Below are 23,024 nucleotides of genomic sequence, written 5' to 3'. Positions count from 1 at the left end.
ACAGAGATGACTAAGAAAACTTTTTAATGAAAAAAGACTTCAAAGCCTTTTTCTTTATTTGGCTACTGTTATGGAAAATAGAATAGTAATCCATAACTTTGTCCCACTATATTGGTCCTTTCTTCCTCCATGCAGGTTGCTAATATCATAGTGGTTGAGAAACAGCCTAAACTGGGTATAAGTTGCAGCTCTGATATTTACCAACTCTGTGATCTTAGGTGACTTATTTAACCTCTGTTTACCTCTGTTTTCTTCTCTGTAAGATGAGGAAAATAATTGTACTTATTATTATTATGATTAGGTGAACTAATAGAAGTAAAATGGCTACAATAATGCCAAGCACACAGTAGGCACCATATCCAAATCAGTGTCTATTGTCATTATTGGTTTTGGTGGTTGTTGTTGTGTTGGTACTAGGGATTGAACCCAGGGGTGCTTAGCCACTGAGTCACATCCCTACCCCTTTTTACTTTTTGAGATAGGGTCTCCCTAAGTTGCTTAAGGACTCACTAAGTGGCTAAGGCCAACCTCAAACTTGCAATCCTCCAGCCTCCGCCTCCTGAGTTTTTGGGGTTACTGGTGTGTGTCACAGTACCTGGCATTATTGTTATTTTTAAGATCTCAATCACTTCTCAGAGTTATCTCATTAGGCAAGTCTTATGAGGCTATTATTATGAAATTTGGTTCAGACCAAAACCCAAATGCAGGCAACCTGCTTAGGAGATTAAGATTAGTTTATTATGAATAAACTATCACACAGGCTAACAAGGGTTAAACGCAAACACTTAATGCAACACTGCTCAATGAAAGACAGCTTTCCAAGTATGTATGTATGTTTATATGTATGTATGTAAGATGTGTGTTGCTACACTGGATGATATGCACCAAATAGAACATGAGGCATCAATCATATCATGAGATTTGAATGGAACTGGCTCAAATCCCAGTTCACGTGCAGTGGAACTAATATATATCTCTTCCTAGCTCTCTGGGAATTTTAAGAGTATGATTTATGCTCTTCCAGGTTACTTCTGGCTCCACACTTTTGTTCTTGCTGAGTTATTTCATCTGTGGATCATCTTGCTGCCCAGCATGCAGTGCTTGTCTACACCATGTTTCAACAGAGTGGGAAAGAAGGCCTTTTCCTTGACACCCCTCACAGAACATCACTGGATTGGGCTTTTGTGAAAGTAGTGGAAACTTACGAAAGTTTGGAAGTAATAGAGGGACATTATGTTACATAATCACACAGCAAAGAGCCATAAATGTTTTAGCTGTTAACTTTCTTAAAAGCACTTTGGCTGACCTCACTTGTCACCTATTTTAGTCAAGCAATAGGGATAGAAGTTCTGGATGATTTAAGCAGGAAAGGAACTTATTAAAATTTATTGGGGGAAACTATCTTATAAAATCTCCAAAAAGACAAAAAAGCCAGGTTGGAGATCTTTGTTTCCAGTAATGACAGGCAAAATTGTAGTGCAGGACTAGTCCAGTGAAGAAGTCTCAGCCACTCCTTCGGGCACTAAATTACATCAATTTGCACAACCGACAGCTCTGGATGCAATGTCTGCTACTGCTCTTGTCACCTCTTTCCAAATTGTACTCTCCACAGAGCCTGCTTTAAGGCATCATTAGTCTTCTCTTCAACATTTAGGGTGGATACATTTCATTGGTGTTATGTGGGCACATGACCAGACTTTAGCTGCAAGAGAGACTGGAAAAGTAGTCTCTCAACACACAGAGATTCTCAATCCAAGGAGGCAAATTGTTTATGACACATGCTCTCTCTGTCAATGTTTCTTGAACTTCAATGAGAATGTGAGCCATGTGAAAATCTTGTTAAAATGCAGCTGATTCAACATAAGTCCACGGTAAGGCCTGAGGTTATATTGTACCCAAGTGACTTGAAGTCACTGGTCTGAGAATCACTTTGAGAAAAAGATTTTACAGCATCCACTTTCAAACTTGGCTGCATGTAAGAGTAATTTGAGACACATTAAAAAAAATCCCAACAACTAGTGATATCTGGGTTTCGCCCTCATCTAATTTAGTTGGTCTGGAGTGAAGCATGAGCATATGAATTTTTAAATGCTCCCCAAATGATTGCAAGGTACTGGGATAGCACTTGTAACTGCAGTCTCCAACTTCTTGTCATTTTGCAAGGCTATTTCTTTTCTCTACATCCAAGAGTTCCACTTTCTCTGCCTTGCTTGGCTTTTTCCCCTTGAAATTCAATTACTCTTGAACAATTGCAGAACACTTTGACACCCTACCTCTTAGTCTTTTGGCCTTAACTCTGCATATCTAAAAACTAGTTCAAGAGTTCTGCTAATCTAGTTTTCCAAAAGTGTTATCAATTGCCCTGAAAAAGTGATTTGAAGAGGTGCATACACATTGTTGTAAATTTAGTCTTGTTGTAAGTTCTATATTTGTATAATTTTAAGGTGCATTGAAAGTAACACAATGACTCCAATTTCACAAATATTATTGCTTACAATAACAGTAATTCATTTAAAAATAGGTAAAACAACTTTTTTTGCTATTCAGACCAGACACACGAAAAATAATGAAAATGATCTGCAAATGAATTAAGTTCCAGAGTGCCTATACCTTTAAGTAAGTTAAGTAAGCCTTTGAGTTAAAGTCCTAGGCTTTGTGAACACAGGCAGAGATTTTAAAATAGCAGCCTTTTTTCTTCCTCTACTATCAATCTCTGAAGGATAAGGAAGCAATATCTTTATTTTTGAACCTAAATGAATTATGCTACTAATCTTAACACACTGAAATAGTTACAATTAATTTTGACTTTAAGCAACCATTCTTTTCCTCCATGAAGTGAAAATTTCATTAGGTTTCAAAAAAGCACCTCCAACCTTTGAAAAATTCATGATTAAAACAAATAGCTAAGAATCACTTTTGGAAAATGAAATGAGAAAAAGAGGGTAAATTCCTTAACCAGTTAATCTTTGACAAGAAAATAGATGAAAGTTTTTAAAATTATTGAAAGTTAATACACACATCCAGAAAGCCCTAAAACTCTTTAAGTGAGAAAAAAAAATTTAAAACTCCACATTCTAGTCACACAATTGTGAAACTTCAGAACACCACAGAAGAACATTTTCTAACCAGCAATTAGACTGACAGCAGATTTCTCAGTAGCATTAGAAAGCACAAGATAACAGAATAATATGTTTAATACTCTGAGGGGAAAAAACCTCACTGTAAACCTAGAATTATACATCCAGTAGAATTATCTTGAAGGAATAAGGGCAATACAAAAATTTCAGGTAGGAAAAAAACCCAAGAATTTATCATCTCATGCTGTCATTCAAGGAAATCCTAAGAATTTACTACAGGCCCACGGAAAATAATGCAGAAAGATTTGAGAAATGCAAAGAAATGATAAGCAAAATGTTGTTTTATATGTGGGTGAGATCTAAAAAACATGTCTAATTTATAGGAGGAAAACAGAATAAAACTAAAATAGTGAATAATGTAAATTGGGAAAGGGGTGTGCAGAGTTAAAATATGCTGAGGCCTTTGCATTAAGCAAAAAGAGAGTAAATATATTTTAAGTTTACATGTTCAAATAATTACTCAAAAATATACCTAACATATTACTCCAAATAAGCTATGGGGAGGGGAGGAAGATATGAGAAAAAGAAAACACAACGCAAAAAAGCTTTTTCCTGTAAGTTTTTGACATTTTAACTTTCTTTGTTGCATGATTCTCACTCATGGTAAAGAGTGCTTTATAATTTCTTATCGTGAGCTTATCTTTAAAGAGTCCTTTTCTTTGAGAATACTTTACAGCCAAGGTTGTAGAAGTATCCTCCAAGTTGGTTTTATGCTTGCTTCTGTAGGCATTCCAGAGGCAGCATGTCTGTGCTCTTTTTGTTTGGGGGGGGCAGGGATGATAGGGTAATAGGGCCAATTTCTTCATTTTAAAGTGCTGTAAATTTAAAAGCCAAACTCTTATGAAATGCAGGTCTAAGTTTTCAAAATTTAATCAGACTTAAATGATTTTTCTTTCTTTTCATCAGAGTTTCCTCATCCATTCATGGGTATTTTCTGTTTTCCACCTTCCCTAGTCCACCCTTCTTCTGAGGATGATGGCTTTCAGGGACACTGACTTTATGCAGGGTGCTCAATTCCAGCTCTCACTCAGCACTACTCCAAGTCCTTACCTCCTGCCAGTATACATCTAGGCTTGGAGTTACAGAGATTAATAACACCTTGCCCACACTGAGGATGACCAACTCTTCTTGTTTGTTTGGGCTGTTGGTGGTTTCCAGTACCAAAACCAGTAAAGTCCCAGGTAAACTAATATGACTGGTCATGGTACAACCCATCCCCCACATCCAGGGCCATAGAAGAAATAGTTTGTCACTGCTTCAGTTTTCAGTCTATCATCATTTTTTATTTGATTTCCCTTCATCTCTTATGGGTTTAGCTGTTAAAAAAAAAGACATTTAAAATAAGGTTAGTTATTATTTTATCCAGCATTACTGTACTAATAAAAGCTTTCCTATTATAGAAATCCACCATTTTGAAAGCTCTTAAAGTTTGAAAATAAAGTCATAGCCAGTTATTCCTGTGTTTGGAATGGTTCCCAAAGTTGTATGGTTGGCTCCATCAACTGCCCCACAGTTTGTCCCTGCTGGAGGCCCTACTTCTTCAACCTTAAGAATGTTCTAGAATTCTCTAGGCAGGGGCCTAGCGTCTTCCTGTGAAGCCTAGAGAGTAAAAGCTCCCATTACAATCTAAACTCCCCAAGGCTTAGAAGAAATGTTGTGTTCACTCTGCTGTACCTGGTAATCTTAATAACTTTCTCAAAACAACGAAGGTTCTGAAAGCCATACTGGCAGATCTGTCTGGAATTTCCTCCAATCCAACCCCATCTACCTCAAAATATGGCAGAAAAGCATCCCAGTGTCTGCCCTGTTGGTTTCTCCTACCTTGTTTCCCACAAATTTGCTCCCATTTTCTATTTCTGTAGGCATTTTGATAGTTTGGGCCGGGCAACTGAGCTAATCTTGATCCATCTAAGTTCACGCGTTCAAGACGCCATTTTGAAGCTACAGTATAGACACAATTATTATTTTTTAATTTTAACATATATTTAAGTAGGCATGCTTATTTCGAAGGGGCTTCAAAGACATTTTTGAGGTGACCTGCATCTGTGTGTCTGTCTGTCTGTACAACTGTGTGAGGACAGTACTCGCCAGGGTGCCTGACACCGGCCCACGTGCACCCCCTGCGTACCCCCTGCAAACCCCCTGGCTTGGGCCTGACGTCCCCCCTGACTCCCCCCGAAGGGGGCGGGGGCGCTGTCACCCATTGGCTGAGGTGGCTGCCACGCGCCCCCGTACTCGGCGCAGGAGCCACCTCCAGGAGCCCCGCAGGCCACGCCTCAGTCCGTCGGCGCCCCTCAGCCTGGCCGCTCCCCTCCAGGGCTACTCAGCCTCGCTGCTGGCCCCTGGTTTTTCCTCACACCTCTGGCTTTGGCTCCGTTGCCGGTCAGAGGCCAGGCAGACGCGCCAGCAGGCCTCTCAGGAGCCTAGAAGTGCAGCCTCTGTTTCCCCGTCGAGCCGAATCGGCGGGAACTGCTGGCTGCCGCCATCATGGTAAGTTGAGGGAAAGGCCTGAGCAGCGCATGGCCGGCGGGGAATTGGGCCTTTGGAAGAAGGGCGTGAGTAAAAGCGGGGCTGCCCCAGCTTTCCTTGTTTGGGTTGCCTGCTTGACATGCCCCATGTGGTGGTGTGCAGGGCCAGGAGGCCTCCCAGCTTCGGAGTGGCCGACAGGCGGAGTGGTGGGATGCCTGCGGCGTGGTGGCCGTGAGGCCCTGGGAGCCTTCTCCCCTCCCCCCCCCCCCCCGCCACGTGCAGGGCCCATGGCTTCCTGCGGCGGCTTATTCCCGCCTCCGCCTACGAGGCTGTGCAGCGTTCATGCCCACCCGAGGTTTGGGGCACTGGGCACCCCACTCCGGCCCCACCCCATCCTCTGCAGTCCCCCATTTCCGGGTGGAGGCTGGCAGCAGCTCCTTCCGCGAGGTAAAGACTGCAGACTTGGCGTGGCGGTCTCCGCGAGGTGCCGTCGGGCCTGCGGCGTCCAGACGCCCAGGGTGTGATCCTGCGGGGGAAAGTCGCTTATTTGGACGCGGAGGGCAGCAGCTTCCTCAGGAAGCGACTCTTATGAGAGGTGGGATGGGGTTTCGTGCTCGCGCGAGGAGCTGCCCACAAAGCCATCCTGAATGCGCCGTCCACGAGCTCGGGGCTGGGGGGCTGGGGGGCTGGGGCCAGAGGACCCTTGAGGCTCCTCGCGCCTCCGCAGAGGCTGGTGGAGACCTGCTGATGGTGGCGCCCTCGTGGGGCCAGACCAGGCACAAAATGTCGGCTGACGCCATAGTTACCGCATGAGATTGGATCCAAAGGTTTACTCGTCTCGATGAATCGGAAGTTTTTAGTAACACATGCATTTTGTAGGTATTCTGTGGTGTGCTATGTACGAGTTTTTATAAATGGCAGTTTTTTCCCCACCACACAACCTGTTGTAAATTCATTGGCTGACCATTAAGTCACAAATGTGTGTATTACATATTGCATCCTCATTTGTATAATTATTTCTATTTTAGAGGTAAAGGGAGGAAATTTTTATTATCACAAGGATGAAAATGATGTATAAATACGTAAATATTTGCAATAATTATTTGTGTAATATGTAGTTGTCCATGTTGATAATTATTTAATAATCAACCAAGAGTTCTTTTAGTGCTAAAATTTTTCAAGTGAGAAAATGATAATTGCTTTTCTGATTACAAAGTATTTACTCATTTGAAAATAATCACAAAAAAAGTAGAGATCTTCTTCAATCCCAGCCATGTAAATTTACAACCATGTAAATTTTGACATATGTATACCCTTCTAGATTATTTATATGTTCATATTGCATATAGGTAGGGAAGTTTTATTTTATTGAAGTTGTTCTATATCATATAATACTGTTTGACAGCCTACATCGTTAATATATTTGGCATTGATCCAAAGATATATTTAAAATAATTTTAAGTATACATAATGTTAAATCTTATACTTTTCCTTACTACCCTGAATTCATGGATGGATAATTTTTCAGTGTTAACACTATAACAGATATCCCTGAACAAATATCTTGGTAACTTGTACTATTAATTCCATGAGATAAATTGCCAGAAGTGGAATTTTGGGGTTATGCTTATTTCATAATTATTTTAAATTACAATGAGTTTTTTCAAGCAACTCTTGGTATGCAGTTTCCAGTTTGTTTTCCCACTGATTGTGTTTAAGGTGATCTTTTCTCCACACCCTTTCCAGTGACAGTTACAACTTTTTAAGTTGCCAAGCTAACAACTGGAAGATGTTAATGTGCCTTTTAAAAAATCATTGGTAAAGTTTTATCACTGATTATTAGCTTTTAAAATTTATTTTTTTGTAAATTCTGGGTCTACCTTTTTACTTCCATTTTTTTTCTTCTTATAAAAATTGTCTGAACATTAACCCCTAGTCATACAGTGTAACTTTGAAATAATGTTTGAATATTGTGTTCACAGAATTGAAAACTTGGGACTATATTTGGTGATGGGTTAGAATTAGACTGATAGAAAATAAGATGCTTATACATTTTTTTAAATAGTTAGGAAATGAATGCTACATTTTAGATGCTTTTTTCAGTGATGAATTAATTTTTTTAGTTGTAGATGGACACAATACCTTTATTTTATTTAGTAATTTTATGTGGTACTGAGAACCCAACCCATTGCCTCACACATGCTAGGCAAGTGCTATAACACTGAGCCACATCCCCAGCCCTCTGATGAATTAAAATAACAGATTTCCTAGGAATGAACCATCCTTGAATTTCCAACACAAACTATTTAATTATGGGATTTTAAAAAAATATGGTGCTAATTTTGCATCTCTGTAAGTGGGCAAGGGTATGCTATCTTAATGAGGCTTTGTTATTTAGATAATGTTAGCTTTATCAAATCCATTGAGAAATATTTTTTTTCTGAAAAAATTTTTCCCTTCTTTTTACCCCCTTGAAATGGGGTTTGAACCAGGTTTTCCCACAAGCTAGTCAGGCACTCTTACCACTGAGCTACATCCCCAGTCCTTCTTATTTTATTTTGAGACAGGGTCTCCCCAAGTTTCCCAGGCTAGCCTTGAATTTGGGATCCTCCTACCTCAGCTTCGCAATTATCTGGAATTACTGCTAGGTTCCCCACTACACATGGCTCTAAAAATTATTTTAGGAAAAGTATTTGAATTTAATGTCTTTCTCCCTCTGCCTTTTCTATCTACGATTGTTTTTGCTTTCTTGGAGCATGAGACACATACACTAATGATTGTTTCTATATGGTTTTGAAAACTAGTGAAACTGATCCAGGTATCCTCAAGTGATTGTTCTTTTAAGATTGTTTTGTGAAGATTTATAAAGTTAGCCATTTCATTCAAAATTTCCACATTTATTCCCATATAACATTCTTAGAACCTATGGTCATACTTCTTTCTCATGTCTAATACATTAGTTTGCTTTCTTGCTGATCTTTATCAGGATAACTTGTTTATTGCTTATTTATTCCTGATAAAATTTTGGTTTTGTTTAGTTTTTATTCTGTTTTCATTTCCTTAGTTTAATCTCTTGATAAGTTCCTTCCTATTGCCCTGAATATAACTTTGAGACTACAAGTTAGACTTTTTCCTAGTCAGTATGAAAGATATCAGGCTGCTTACTATGTAGACATAATTAACTGGATTAAATAATGTCAAAAGTGCAAACATCCAGGAGCTTTAATAATGATAATTTTTTTCAGCTTTTTAGTTTTCTTTGTCATGGATGTCCAAATATAATGGAATATCAAATGGCTGTGATGAGAATTGTATATATGATGGCCTCCACACTTACCCTTACTTATTATCCTAAAATTTCTCATTTCAAACCCTACCAAGGGCTGGGATTGTGGCTCAGTGGTAGAGCGCTTGCCTACCACAGGCGTGGGACCTGGGTTCGATCTTCAGCACCACATTAAAAAAAAAAGAAAAGAAAGGCATTGTGTTGTGTCCATCTACACCTAAAAAAAATAAATATTTTTAAAAACCCACCAAATCATTTGAAGGTATAACTAATAAAAATAATTACTTATAACATTTAATGTAATTTATTTTCAGTATTACTGTGTGCTATTGATGGTTAAGATTATACTTTAACATTAATTTTTATCTTATCATGAGCAAAAGTGTTTGTAGATTGTTTTTGGTTGTAGTTCAAAAGTGACCCAAGTGTTTATTTGGATGATATAAATTATAAATAAATGCACAGGAGGGGTTTAAACATTCCTCCTGTTAGAATATTATTGAAATGGAGTGTTTTCCTTACTTTGTTAGCTTTGAGTGCCACCTGCTGGCTAAGAACTAGGACATGGTGGTTCCTTCCTTAATTTAAGACATTGCACTAAAATAATTAAATGAATTTTGTATTTACTGATCCATTTTCCCCTATAAATACAAATTTTATTCTGTAAATACAAGGGTGGAAGCAGTTAGCCAATTTGTAAGGCCTAAGTCCAAACCAGACTCCCTGTAATATCCAATGCCTTTTTTTCTCCTTACCAACTTATCTCAAGTATCCACTTTACATTTGCAAATAGACTGAAAATTAGAATATATCAAAGATCTTTTCAAAACACTCATATTTCAAGCAAGGAAACAGGTCCTGAAGACACTTACTTTACTAAACAATGAAGAGTTATTCCTCCACAATAATTTTCCTCTTCAAAAATTCTGGTGACACTGTGACAGAATCCATCAGCCAGATCCTATTCAAATTTTGGGCAACATCCCAACAAATTTCTTTGTTATGAGGGCTGTCCTTTGCATTGTGGGATATTAATGTACCTCACTGTGGAAAGTCTGCAGACAATATTTTAAGTGCTCCTGGGGTACAAAATCTCCCCTTATTGAGAATCATAACCCTTTATAATCTGGCATTGTTTTCTATCCAGGTGTTACAACTCTAAATTAAAATGCATCTGTACATTATGGTACAGAGACAGTACTGTAATCAGTTTATTTGTCAAAAAAATGAACCCAAAGTTCATCCAAAAATGAAGGGAGATTGAGGATAAAAGGGATTTTGTAAGAATTTCAGAACCACTGTTTTTGTATTTTGGGTTTTTGAGTGATCTAATTGAGAAGGGATTCTATGGGGAAGATAGATCTAATCGGGTCCTCAGAAGTCCAAGATACATGGTTTATGTAATATATTCCTAATTTTAAAAATATAAGACATTGGAAGAAGGAAAAAATGGAAATGTTTACTCTTTGCTATGTCAGTGTCATGAAATATCATTGTATAGTTAGAAAATATTCAAATAGAAATGCAAAACAGCAAGTATAACAAATGAATAGAGACACAAAAAACTCAACTTTGGTGATTAGACAATCTTGATTTCACCTCTAAAATTTCTATAAAACTCACTTTCCTTTTATTCTTTTAATTGAACAGTTTTTTCATCTTTGTTTCTTTTATAAACGAGTATGTATGTAATAGCTTTCTCTTTGTTTTGAACTTTTAGTATCTTATAGTTCATTTAGTTCATAAATGAATGCCAGATGAGTGGGTGTGTCATAGTTTTCTGAAGTTCCAGTTAGTTGTTTTTAAAGTCATCTAAAAATAGTAAAGCTAAATAGTAAAACTAGAAGAGATGCTTTTCAAAAAAACTATTGAAAATAAATTAGAATATTAGGACACTAAGTTATATTGGCAATACTACTTTATACTTCACAAAATGGATTCACAGATGTTACCTCATTTCATTCTCTCAGTAATTTGCCTAGAGACACACAGCTGGCAAGTAAGTGGCTTACAACCTAGTAAGCGACATGAATCTAGATCTCCTGACTAAATCAGTTTTTGTTTCACTGGGCTATCTTTGCCTCTTCACCATAAATATTGGCGGTGAATTTTGCTTTAGAAAATTTATAATTAGCTTTAGATCTACCATAGGAAGACTAAAAACAGAGATCTGATCAGAATCCAGAAAAATAAATGCACGGGGGGGGGGGGTTGTTTGGGAGAGGTTTCTGTATCTGACAATAAAGATGCGTCATATATATGTATCAGTTCACTGAAAATTAGAATTATCATTGGGACAATGCCTTGAACATCCTTAGTATTGGGAAGAAGTTTGTAATCCCCTTTTTAGCAGGAGCTATAATAGGTGAGCAAATGTTTTTACAATTTCTTTCTAAAGTAAGGCAAGTGTACTAAACTGGGAAGTAAAGTTGAAAATTTATGTTAATTTTGGTGTCTAGAAAGGTGAAGCAAAACAAGTTTGTTTAAAACCTTGATCCTTATTTTCTTATGTGTGTAGCTTTTGTTTTTGTTTACTTTAGGTTTTTAAGATTTACCATGTTTTTTATTAATGTACTTAGTAAAATGAAAGTTTATCAGTACAGATCAATTTTATTTGTATAAATCTAAATTTTCTATTTTATATCAGCTTACATAGTATTGTTATAAAACTTAAAACCAATAATTTTTCCATAAAATTGTACAAAAAATGGTGATGAGTAACAATAAGTTTAAGAAAGTACTATGTCCTTGGGTTAAAATATTATGCCAGTCTACTTTTACTTACTTTAAATCCTGAGCCTAAACTAAGCTGTATTGGTGACTAATCTACAAAGAAAATAATTTACACAAAGTATTTTATACTCAAATACAAAAATTAGATTTCACATTGTGTATGTTTTTGTCTGTGTATCCAGTTACAATATTTGCTTTCAAAATTACAGTCTGCTGCAAATTCTGAGACTACAAACTCAACCATCTCCCGAGAGGCCAGCACCCAGTCCTCATCAGCCACCACCAGCCAAGGCTATGTTTTACCAGAAGGCAAAATCATGCCAAACACCGTTTTTGTTGGTGGAATTGATGTTAGGGTATTGTATTCATATTTTATTTATATTTTAAAATATTTTATGAATTATGGGATTTAGGCCCTATTGCAAACCTGAGGTTTTTTGTAGTTCATGTAGGTTTGAAATTTATTTTGTTTTTAACCCATAGGGACCAAAAATATTTGACAAACAGGTAGTTTGGGGTACTTTTGGAAGATACTTCCACCTCACCAAATCTCCTTGTATAGTAGAATTAAGATTTTGAATGCTGACTTTTTACTCTTAAACTTTTTCCTATAGATGGATGAAACTGAAATCAGAAGTTTCTTTGCTAGATATGGTTCAGTAAAAGAAGTGAAGATAATCACGGATCGAACTGGTGTGTCCAAAGGGTGAGGAAACATGCTTACTATAAACCAACAAGAATATCTGACCTCTAACATGTTAGAGCATGAGAGAAGAATATTTTAAAACAGTATTCTGACATTTGTATAAATGAAATTTGTTGCTTTGTTAAATTTGTCATGGATAAAAGTTTGTTCTCAGCTTTTTTGTTTAATAATTTTCCTAATGATTGTATTTCAGTATTTTTTTAAATTTTTTTTTAGTTATAGATAGACACAACACTTTTATTTATTTATTTTTCTTTATGTGGTGCTGAGGATCGAATCCAGTGCCTCACATGTGATAGGCTCTATCACTGAGCCACAACGCCAGCCCTGTATTTCAGTATTTTCTATATTTATTTCACACAAGTGCATTCATTAGTTTTATCAAAGAAGTGCTTTATTTGCACATTTCACAGTATCTTAAATTTATCTTGTACATAGATAGGAATTTTTTGTTAATGAATGAGGTTCACATACTACCTTAATCTTAGCACATTCTGACATAGATCAGGTTAAAAAACCATATTTGCAGAGGGTCTGTTATAATATCTTAAAATTATTTATCATAGTATATTATTCATTTTTATCATTATCACTTCTATTATTTCATAGGCAACTAGGAGTTCTAAATCCATACTATATGGTAATGATTTTATATTTCATTTGTCTGCCTTTCTAGCTATGGATTTGTTTCATTTTACAATGACGTGGATGTGCAGAAGATAGTAGAAGTAAGTAGTAGTCTTATGGAAAACTTAACATAGTTTATTGATAACAGTGTTTAATGTTGAGTCCTGAGTATACTGTCTTGTGTAAAATATGAAGATATACTGCCGTTCCTATTCAAAAATCAAAACTTAAGAGTAATCTTATATAACTTGTCAGAACCTGTTTATTTTGGAGACTTTAGCTTCATGAAATAGAGACAGACAGGTTTGGAGACAGAGTGAAAGGGTTTTGATCAAATTCTACTTGATACCTCTTGGCTTTGATTAGTATAGTAAGTAATTAAGGTAGCTTCATTGTGACAAATTTTTATTTTATACATATTTATGATCTTATCTGATGATAGGATCCCTCCTTTTTATTTGTTCTTTTTAGATATACATGACACTAGAATGTATTTTGACATGTTACATATACATGGAGTAGAACTTATTAAAATTAGGCTCTCATTCTTGTGGTTGTAAATGATGTGGAGTTTCACTGGTAGTGTATTCATATATGAACATAGGAAAGTTATGTCTGCTTCATTCAACTGTTTCCTGTTACCGTCCCCTACTCGTTTCCCTTTATTCTCCTTTGTCTAATCCACTAAACTTCTGTTCTTACCTCCTCACCTTATTGTGTGTTAGTATCCATACATCAGAACATTTGGCCTTTGTTTTTGGGAGGTTGGCTTATTTCACTCAGCATGATAGCAGATCCATATATTTACCAGCAAAAGTCATAGTCATTCTTCTTTATGACTGAGTAATATTTCATTGTGTGTGTGTGTGTGTATATATATATATATATCACATTTTCTTTTTCCATTCATCTGTTGAGGGGCATGTGGGTTGGTTTCATAGCTTAGTTATAAACACTGATGTGGCTGTGTCACTAAGGTATGCCAATTTTAAGTCCTTTGGGTATATAATGAGGAGTACTGGGCCAAATGGTGGTTCCAACTTGAGTTTTCCAAGGAATCTCCATACCACTTTCCATAGTGGTTGCACCAATTTGCAGTCCCACCAGCAATTTATGAGGGTAACTTTTTCCCCACATCCTTGCCAACATTTATTGTGATAGAAATTTTAAATGACTTGGTATGTAGGCAAGTCTTGAAAGATATAAAAATTAGAGTTTTGTTATTGCTTTGTTTTCAGTCACAGATAAATTTCCATGGTAAAAAGCTGAAACTGGGCCCTGCAATCAGGAAACAAAATTTATGTGAGTAAAAATGACATTGTTCTTGTTGACATATCTATAACTTTTCAGAAAACTAAAAATAGGTTTTGTTTTATTTTTATTCTTTAAAAAGGTGCTTATCATGTGCAGCCACGTCCTTTGATTTTTAATCCTCCTCCTCCACCACAGTTTCAGAGTGTTTGGAGTAATCCAAACACCGAAACTTACATGCAGCCTCCAACCATGATGAATCCTATAACTCAGTATGTTCAGGTAAGAGTTGCCTACATTTCTCTTATTTATTTCAGCCTTCTTGCCCTCTGAAATTATATCCATAGTTTCTGTAATAAGTGATAATATAGTCCCTGTTGGAATACTTGAGAGTCTTACTTTTGTTAAAAATACCTCATTCTTGGGGTTTTTCCTTATCTAAGCTAAAACCTCCTCCTGTGTACTTCATAAACTTTTATACGAGAACCTCTATGGCCATATAGAATAGTTTCTTCCTCCTGTGATAAATCCTAAAATATTTGAAGGAAGCTTTCATTTTGTTCCTGCCTAGTTTATTTTTTTTTAAGTTTTCAATTCTACTTATTCTTTATTTGTAGTGATTTACAGATACCTCCTTACATAAGTTACTGATTTCTGGACTTAATATAGTTCTAGAATGAATAGATATCTAATGTTAATGTGTTTTACCCTATCTACAAACTGAGTTTCTGGCATATAATTGTCTGGTCCTGTTTAATATTTAAAATGGAATTTAATGTACTTATTATTGCCATTGGTGAGAAATAACACTTATTTTCTTCAGTTTGATATTTTCTTTGCCAGAAAAGAAACAAAAAAAATAGTTTTACAATATCTCTGTTTACATTTTTTCATCTACCTGAAACATAGAGTGTATCTTTTTTTGTTCTAAACAACATAATAGAAGAAAAACCCTATTTGTCTTCCTTTCTTTGTTCTCTCTTCCTCTTATCTTTTCTTCCCCCTCACTTCCTTTTCTCTTTCTTTTTCCCTCCCCTCTGTCTTTCTCTGTCTCTCTATGCTAGGAATCAAACCTCAGCCTTGTATGTGCTAGGCAAGAAACCATTTATCATGAACCATTACCAATTCTGTGTATTTGTGTATGCTACTATTTGTTTTCAGTCAGTAAACATTGAAGCACGTAAGACATTTTACTGAACCGTTTCTGGCTTTGGATTATGCTGCCCTTAACTTTTAGAAGTGAAGTACAGAAAAAAACATAAAGACCAGAGGGGGTACTACAGATTACCCATCAGTAGTAACCCAAGAAATCCAATACAGTGTAAAAATTTTATTACAAAAAAGCAGATATATTAATTTAACTTGCATGGAAATCTGTCTTAAAGTCTTGTCGCCAATGTAAGAAGATACTTCTGGGGTAGGGATAAATATACAAATGAGGTGAGTGGAGGCTTGGAAAACCAGTCAGGTTGTTATTTAGACCTTCTTTTTCTGCCCAAAAAGCTAACATTTGGCAAAGAGTATTTTCTTCTTCATAAAGCCAGTCATTGATTTAGAATCCTGAATTGTTACGTATATAAAAATATATAATTAAACAATGAAATATATATACAACTAAGTTTTCTTAATATTTTTGTTATATTGGGAATAATATTCCTTAATTCTGATTTTTTAAGAAAATTTGCCTTATTTAGTCCATTCTTTCTGTAAATTTTGTTTTTCAGGCATATCCTCCTTATCCAAGTTCACCAGTTCAGGTTATTACTGGATATCAGCTGCCTGTTTATAATTATCAGGTAATTTAATGGAAAACAAAAATGACTTATGTTAGAATATTATTGTAACTTTTACTTATATAAATTTCTCAAAAGTATATTGTTTAAACCAGTGAAGTATGCCTAAAAATCCAAGAAAAAATAGAATTAGTTTAGAATTAAATGTATTTTAAGATTACTTATATGTTACTTGGAAGTAAGGTAATGTTATTTTGACTAGGAGAGAACTTTTTTCTAAAACTGTTCTGTAAGACTTAGTAACTCTTATTTCAAGACACATTCTTTCATTTTTGCTGCCAAATACATGAAGCACCCAGTCTGACTTTTACTTTTCTAGGAGGATAGGTTAAAAAAAATCATTACCCAATTTTTAGAGCACAAAATTCTAATTCCATTTCACACTGTGTATGTTCACTGGCTCCTACAGAATAGTAGTTCTCTGTATTTTTTCCATATATAATGAGCATATGTATGACTCATGACCATATCTATAGTAATAATTTCATAGAACACTATTCTTTGAATATTACCAAATGCTAGCTCCAGAAATTTGAGAAAAAGGTGGGGTTTATATGTAGAAATAACAAAAAGAACCATACATCTTTCTTCTATTTCCTATATTTGTAAAAATGTACAGGAATAGTTGAATAATTTCTGTTTCCTTTTTTTAAGATGCCACCGCAGTGGCCTGCTGGGGAACAAAGGAGTTATGTTATACCTCCGGTAAAATAAATTAGCCAAACATACTTCCTATTCTTTATTTAAATGTATTTTCTTGTTTTATGTTTTTTGATCTTTTGTCATATCATGTGTATATATAAATATTTTAAATGCCCCTCTATGTTATGTGTTACATTTAACTTTTTTGTTCACCCAGTTATGTGTTCCCATAGGAAAAACTGCAGTTTGTTTCCCAAATTTTTGTGTGCTCAAGTCATGGCTGCTCTGTATGTGAGAAGTGCTCAGTTACCTGTTGATAAATTATGTAATCCAAGAAAGTAGTATTAATACAGATTTAGAATTAGCATTTAATTTACCCAAATCAGCCTCTGGCTTTGCTACCCCTAAAATCTGTTGAAGAGAAACAGAAGTATTTTGCTGTTAATGTTTTAAATAAGAAAAGGAATAAAACAAAAGTGGGTGCTAACCTCTGAAACACCTGAGCTTTTGTTACCTTCTGTCTTTTATCAGGATTGGATATTTGAAGGATATGTTCGTTAGAATTCTCAGGCACTCTAATAATATAGTTTACTTTTCTTATATTTTTAATTCTTATTATGTTAATATTGAAAATAAAATTTAAGATAAAAGGTAAAAAATAGTGTAGCAGAACCACATTAAACCTTAAGATATTTGCTACTGCATTTTAGCTATTCAGCTTAAAACAAAATTTCTGAAATAGCATAGCAGAATCTACATTAAACCTTAAGATATCAGCTCATTATTTTGAATACATTATTTAGAAATGTATCTGTGTATCTTTTTAATTACACTTTTTATTATTTCAAATGTAGGCCTATACAGCTGTTAACTACCATTGTAATGAAGTTGATCCAGGAGCTGAAGTTTTGCCAAATGAATGCTCAGTTCATGAAGCTACTCCATCCTCTGGAAATGGCCCACAAAAGGCAAATATCTAATTTTGTTTACTGATATGTATATTTTATATTTATTTTTTCAAGGTTAAAAGATAACCCCTTAAGAAGCAGTCATTTTTGCCCAGATTTAAAGATGAAGCCATAAACTTTAGAGCTTAAGTGATTCATTAGTTTTTAGCAATTTAATATAAAGGTTAATAAGATTTCAGACATCCCCAAAGTTTCAGTATACATATGTAGTTTCTGATTGAGCAATCCTTTTCTCATCCCAATTTCATCATTTTAGGGTTTTCTGAGTTATAGTTTAATAAGTATTGTATCAGTGTGATTTAGCAAAATGCTAGGCAGGTTTTTGCAACTTTACTCTTCGAAAGAGGAATTAGCATCAACTATATTTTAATCTTTTGCAAGTGATTTTAAACATTTACTTATCTAAATAGTATATGGTATTCTCTCCATAACATTATATATAATGCATCTCTCAAGAATGGTGGAGGCAGTAGTAATTATTCAAATACTGAAGAAGTAGGTAGTATCTGTTTTTAATTATTAGAGTGGTCACCTAAAATAACAATACTCTCACCCTTGAATTCTGCTACATGTTGTTTTGTGGAAGTGTAGAAGTAGTTGATACACTGGTAATAAGCATAACCTTGAGGGATTCCATTGGAAGAATCCTTCATTTATTTGTTGGTGGATGCCAATACCATACCATTTTTGTTGGTGGATGAGGAAAAAAATGTTGAGAACTACTGAACCACAGAGCAAAAAATATTCCTTGATTTGATGCACAGTTTAAAAGTTGACAAAATGCTAAAATAGCTTATAGTGAAATCACATTATCAGGTTTTTGTCCTGAATACTTTTCTTGAAACATTAAGAGTTCCCTATTTTCTTCTCTAACAAATTTAAAAGCTTTAAGCCAAATATCATGGAGTTTTAATAACTTCAGCCTTTTAAACTAGTATTATATCACTAGGATTCTGAAACAATTCTTTAATTTGGGAGAAAATGTACATAGTAATTGATATTTGGTAAGAATTATGAATCACATAAGAATTCTTAGAAATAAGCATAAATGTTCACTAAACTTTCAAAAATCTGTTAACAGTGAAAAAAGTAGTCTTTATATTACCATGAACTTTTGTGTTTCAGAAATCTGTGGACCGAAGTATACAGACAGTGGTATCTTGTCTATTTAATCCAGAGAATAGACTGAGAAACTCTCTTGTTACTCAAGATGACTACTTCAAGGTATGAAAGGAATATGACACAGGGTAAAAAGTAGATGTGTTAGTCTTAAATTACCTTTTCCTCTTTATAGTATATCCATTTTTGAGATTACTTAAATTAGCATTTAATTGACTAATCCAGTAAACCACTGTGAGTGGGTTTTATCTAGCAGTGTGTCTTGTAGTGCTTAAACATTAATAAAGTGTAGTTTCCCTTTAAGGGAAGAGACTTGGAACAAGCAGAAACTTGTAATTTAAAGAGTTCATGAGAGGAGAAAACATGGGCTTGACCAACTAGTAAAAGTAAAATTTAGAAGGCAGAACTTAACATATGGATATTGGATTAAAGATAACAAAAGCAATGGACTGCTCAGACGTTATGCTTGAACAATGTGCAGAGGAAGAAGGGGTAAAGTTAAAGCAGTTAAAAAGAACTGAATTAGAAATGAAAATTGATTCAGAGTTGGTGAAGTGGATGATAAATGTGGATTTTTAAATTTAAGAAAGATCTGTTTTCTAATCGTTCTATCCACCTTGGACAGATAATTTAATTCTTATTAAGACTCCATATTTGGTTTTGCATGTTGTATGCTAGTGCACACATATGTGCGCATATTGGAGATTGAATTGAGGGCCTTGAACATGCTAAACATGAACTCTGCACTGAGCTGTATGCCCAGACCTAAGACTCCAGGTTTTACAAGTCGAAAATGAGGATGTACAGTACAATTCTCTAGAGTCCTTTTAGTTCTGAGTCTGGGAATATGAAAAAAAAATGTAACTCATTAGTCCAGTGAGAAGGAATATTGTGTTTGGTAAGGAAATAAGGTTTCCTTTAATAGCATATTTATAGAGATTATAATTTGTCATACAATAGTTTTTAGTATATTCACAGAATTGTGCAGCCAATCAAGTTTAGAATATTTTTTATTTAACATATTTAAAATATATTTAATACATATTTAAATATATGTTAACAATATCAAGTTTAGAATATTTTAATTACTCCAAAAATAAAGCCCCAGCCCATCACATTTCCCAAATCTTACATTTCCTCAAGCCTTAAACAGCCACTAATTTACTTTCTTTTTTTGTAGACATTTTATATACACAGAATTATAAAATACTTGGATTTTTGTGATTATCTTTAATTTAGTGAAGTACTTTCAAGGTTTGTCAATGTTACAGCACTTATAAGTTCTTTAGAAATTTTTATTAATATGCCATGTTTTGTTTATTCTTTTATCAGTTGATAAGATGTTTCGATTTTTATAACCTTTTGGCTGTTATTAATAATGCTATGAATATTCATGTAGAAGTTATCATATGGACATATATTTTTATTTCTCTTGAATACATATCTAGGAATGGAATTGTGGAGTCAGCAATGGTAACTGTTTAACCTTTTGAGGAACTGCCAGAATTTCAGAATTTGTCCAAAATTGCTGCATCATTTTAAATTCAAAGGGAAGTTTTTAACTACCACTTTTATGTGTTAACAGGGAAGGAGATTAGCTTTGATTTATCTGTAAATGGGTATCTTAGGATATAACTTAAAACCTTTTTAATGGGTATACCAAAGCACTTACGTAATGCAGAAGAGTAGAGCCATAGCAGCATTAAGTTCTTTTTTGTAACAGGACTTAAGCATTTTTGCTTTTAAAGTTGATGTTCTTTTGTTGCTTCATTCTACTTAGAACTGTACAGCATAGAAAGAATAGCTTACCTTGCCCAAAGTTCTGAAGTTTAAGTAGGTAGGACATAAATGATTTGTTTGAAAGCAGAAAATACCCTTCAAATGGTTTTCTCCTGGTATTAGACAAAGGCCTCCCTTTGAACTTCAGAGCTTTATGCTCTTCTGGGTTATAAGTAAGAAGTTGGAAGCCTGCAGTTGACTGACATCTTTTAATTGACTTTTTTTTAATTGACTAAATGTTGTTTTTATTGAAGTTGTACGCATCCAGGCACTTGAATACATTTATTTCCATGTTAAATTCTACTCTTCATTCTTAATTCTATCCCCTTTATAATCTTATGTTTCCTATCTGAAAATATGAGTGATTGTGGCCACTTTTCTAGGCTATAACCTATTGGGATACAACCCTGTTGACCAGTTACATGGTTTCTAGAAATCACTCTTTTATATGACAACTTAATCTAATTCCTAGGAAAAGGACGCAGTAAAGCTAATTGTACAGAGAAGAAAATATTATGCTGTTAGTGGTTTATTGATTTCCATTTCTCTTTTCTAAGACCTTCCTTTTATCTGCACTTCTGTAGGCAACATAGAGTAAAAAGAAAATTTTCCATTTTATAAGTCAGTCCTCCCTATAGGCATCCTGCATCTTAAAATTTTACCAATTGGAGATAGAAATTAGTACAGACTTTGCCATGATTCCATAAAACAGGGTAACAACTATTTCCATATCATTTATATTGTATTTGTTGTTATAAGTATACTACAGATTATTTAAAGTATATCGGATGCACTGGGGATGTAGCTCAGCAGTAGAGCTTGCTTAGCATGTGGAGACCCTGGGTTTGATCACAGCACTTCAAAGAAAGAAAAAGTATACCAGAGGATTGCGTAGGTTATATGCAAATACATTGTTATTTTATATGAAGGATTTGAACTTCCTGTATTTTGAGGTTCCCAGGACCAATCAACCTGAGAGGACAACTATTAAATTTTTTTCTCTTCACTTCCTACAAAATTATTTATCTTCATAAGATAAAACATACCAAAACTTACATCTTTTAACCTAAAAATGGGATTTCAGACTGGTGTATAATGTTCTTCTCAAGCTATGCTTTCTACTAGATGCAATTCAGTTAGTAAAAACAATACTTTTAAGAATTATATGTATTTTTTACCCTCTGTCTTTGGGATATTGCATTAAGAAGTACTTAAAATTATTGATTCTGCATTCTTTATTTCTGGGTTCACTGGTATTGTTTTTTTAATTTTAATAAAATTAGCCAATCTTGGTGCATTTGTTATAGCAAAGTTCAGGAATGCTTTTCCAATGGGTCTCCTTTTTCTCATTTATGATATGTAAACTTAAAAAAATATGTCAGGTATTTTGCAGCTCTTTTAGGCCAATAGTGTTAATAGGAAAATTTCAGTGAAGTAAAGACTATTTCTATCTTTTCTAGGATAAAAGAGTGCATCACTTTAGAAGAAGTCGGGCAGTGCTTAAATCTGTTTGATCTTCTCTGCTAACTTTCTAGTCTCAGGGGAAGGTTGCTGGTTTTGAATATTAAGAAGAGACTGGAAGTTGTTCACTACTATAGAAATTTAATTCTAAATTGCACTCAGACTTTCTATATAAGTTATGTTAGATTAGTTGTACTTTACATTGAAACTGTTCTTTATTAGGTGTTTATTTAGAAATTGGTTCTTTGTTCAGTATATAGTTAAAAGTAAAAGATAATTGAAAGTAAATAAGTATAAAAACAATTTCAAATAATTGAAAAAATAGTTGGAATAACTTAAGATTTATCTGTAAGGTTTTTTTGGAATTGGCATTTTAAGAGATTAGAAGCAAATACTCATATTCAAACAATTGTTTTAAAAAACTTATTTTGAAAGGTCAGAATTTTGATAGTTTGAATACAAGCATTTCACTTCTCCAACAAGTACCTTTGAACAGTACAGTATTTACACTATTGTGCTTTGCATTTATTATTTGCCTAAAAATTTACCACAAAACAGCATTTTTTAAACTGCATTTTTAATCAGTGGAACTCAATATACAGTTATCTTTATTCAAGTCTTCTTATCTAAACCCAGTAAAACAGATTCTAAACAAACAATCCAATCAGTGGGTCTTAGATTTATTCAGAATATTTTATCCTTTATCTAGAATCCACATACACACACAACATATACACACATGCATACACACACATACCCTGTTTGATTGGGATGATAATTAGGATAACTAAAATTCTGGGCCTAATTGTTTTTAAAGAATCCAAGACAAACTAAACTTTACTAGGTATATAGCTTCTTAGTGAGTTAACATTCAATTTTTTTTCTTTTATTTATTTTTTCCTTGAAATGCTAAACTCAATGGCTGTATCTTAAATTGTGCAAAATATTGGTATTAAAGAATGCTGAAATTTTTTTACGTCACTTAAAGGTTAATCAGAGTATCTGAAAGGAATTGTTTTTGTAAAAACATTTAAAATATTATTTATGGTAGAG

The 23,024-nt window shown here is 34.5% G+C and overlaps 1 protein-coding gene across 1 annotated transcript; it reads left to right on the top strand.

Annotated features, from left to right (window-relative positions):
* Window positions 1-6,447: 6,447 nt before the first annotated feature.
* Window positions 6,448-22,024, top strand: Dazl (deleted in azoospermia like). Its single transcript, XM_026388566.2, has 11 exons — window positions 6,448-6,465; window positions 11,835-11,981; window positions 12,240-12,331; window positions 13,008-13,059; window positions 14,197-14,260; window positions 14,352-14,491; window positions 15,934-16,005; window positions 16,657-16,707; window positions 17,499-17,612; window positions 18,738-18,836; window positions 21,971-22,024. The coding sequence occupies exons 1-11, from the start codon at window positions 6,448-6,450 to the stop codon at window positions 22,022-22,024; spliced, it is 903 nt and encodes a 300-aa protein (XP_026244351.1).
* Window positions 22,025-23,024: the final 1,000 nt, after the last annotated feature.

Source organism: Urocitellus parryii, chromosome 3 (genome assembly GCF_045843805.1).
Source record: "Urocitellus parryii isolate mUroPar1 chromosome 3, mUroPar1.hap1, whole genome shotgun sequence".
NCBI lineage: Eukaryota > Metazoa > Chordata > Mammalia > Rodentia > Sciuridae > Urocitellus > Urocitellus parryii.
The sequence above is the reverse complement of the archived record's forward strand: the minus strand, read 5'-3'. Positions and strand labels throughout refer to the sequence as shown.

Bases quoted from the DNA above. Each gene is read 5' to 3' on its own strand.
- Dazl (XM_026388566.2), top strand. The intron at 14,492-15,933 runs GTAAGAGTTGCC...TTTGTTTTTCAG, and splicing joins CTATAACTCAGTATGTTCAG to GCATATCCTCCTTATCCAAG. The intron at 16,708-17,498 runs GTAAAATAAATT...TTTCAAATGTAG, and splicing joins GGAGTTATGTTATACCTCCG to GCCTATACAGCTGTTAACTA.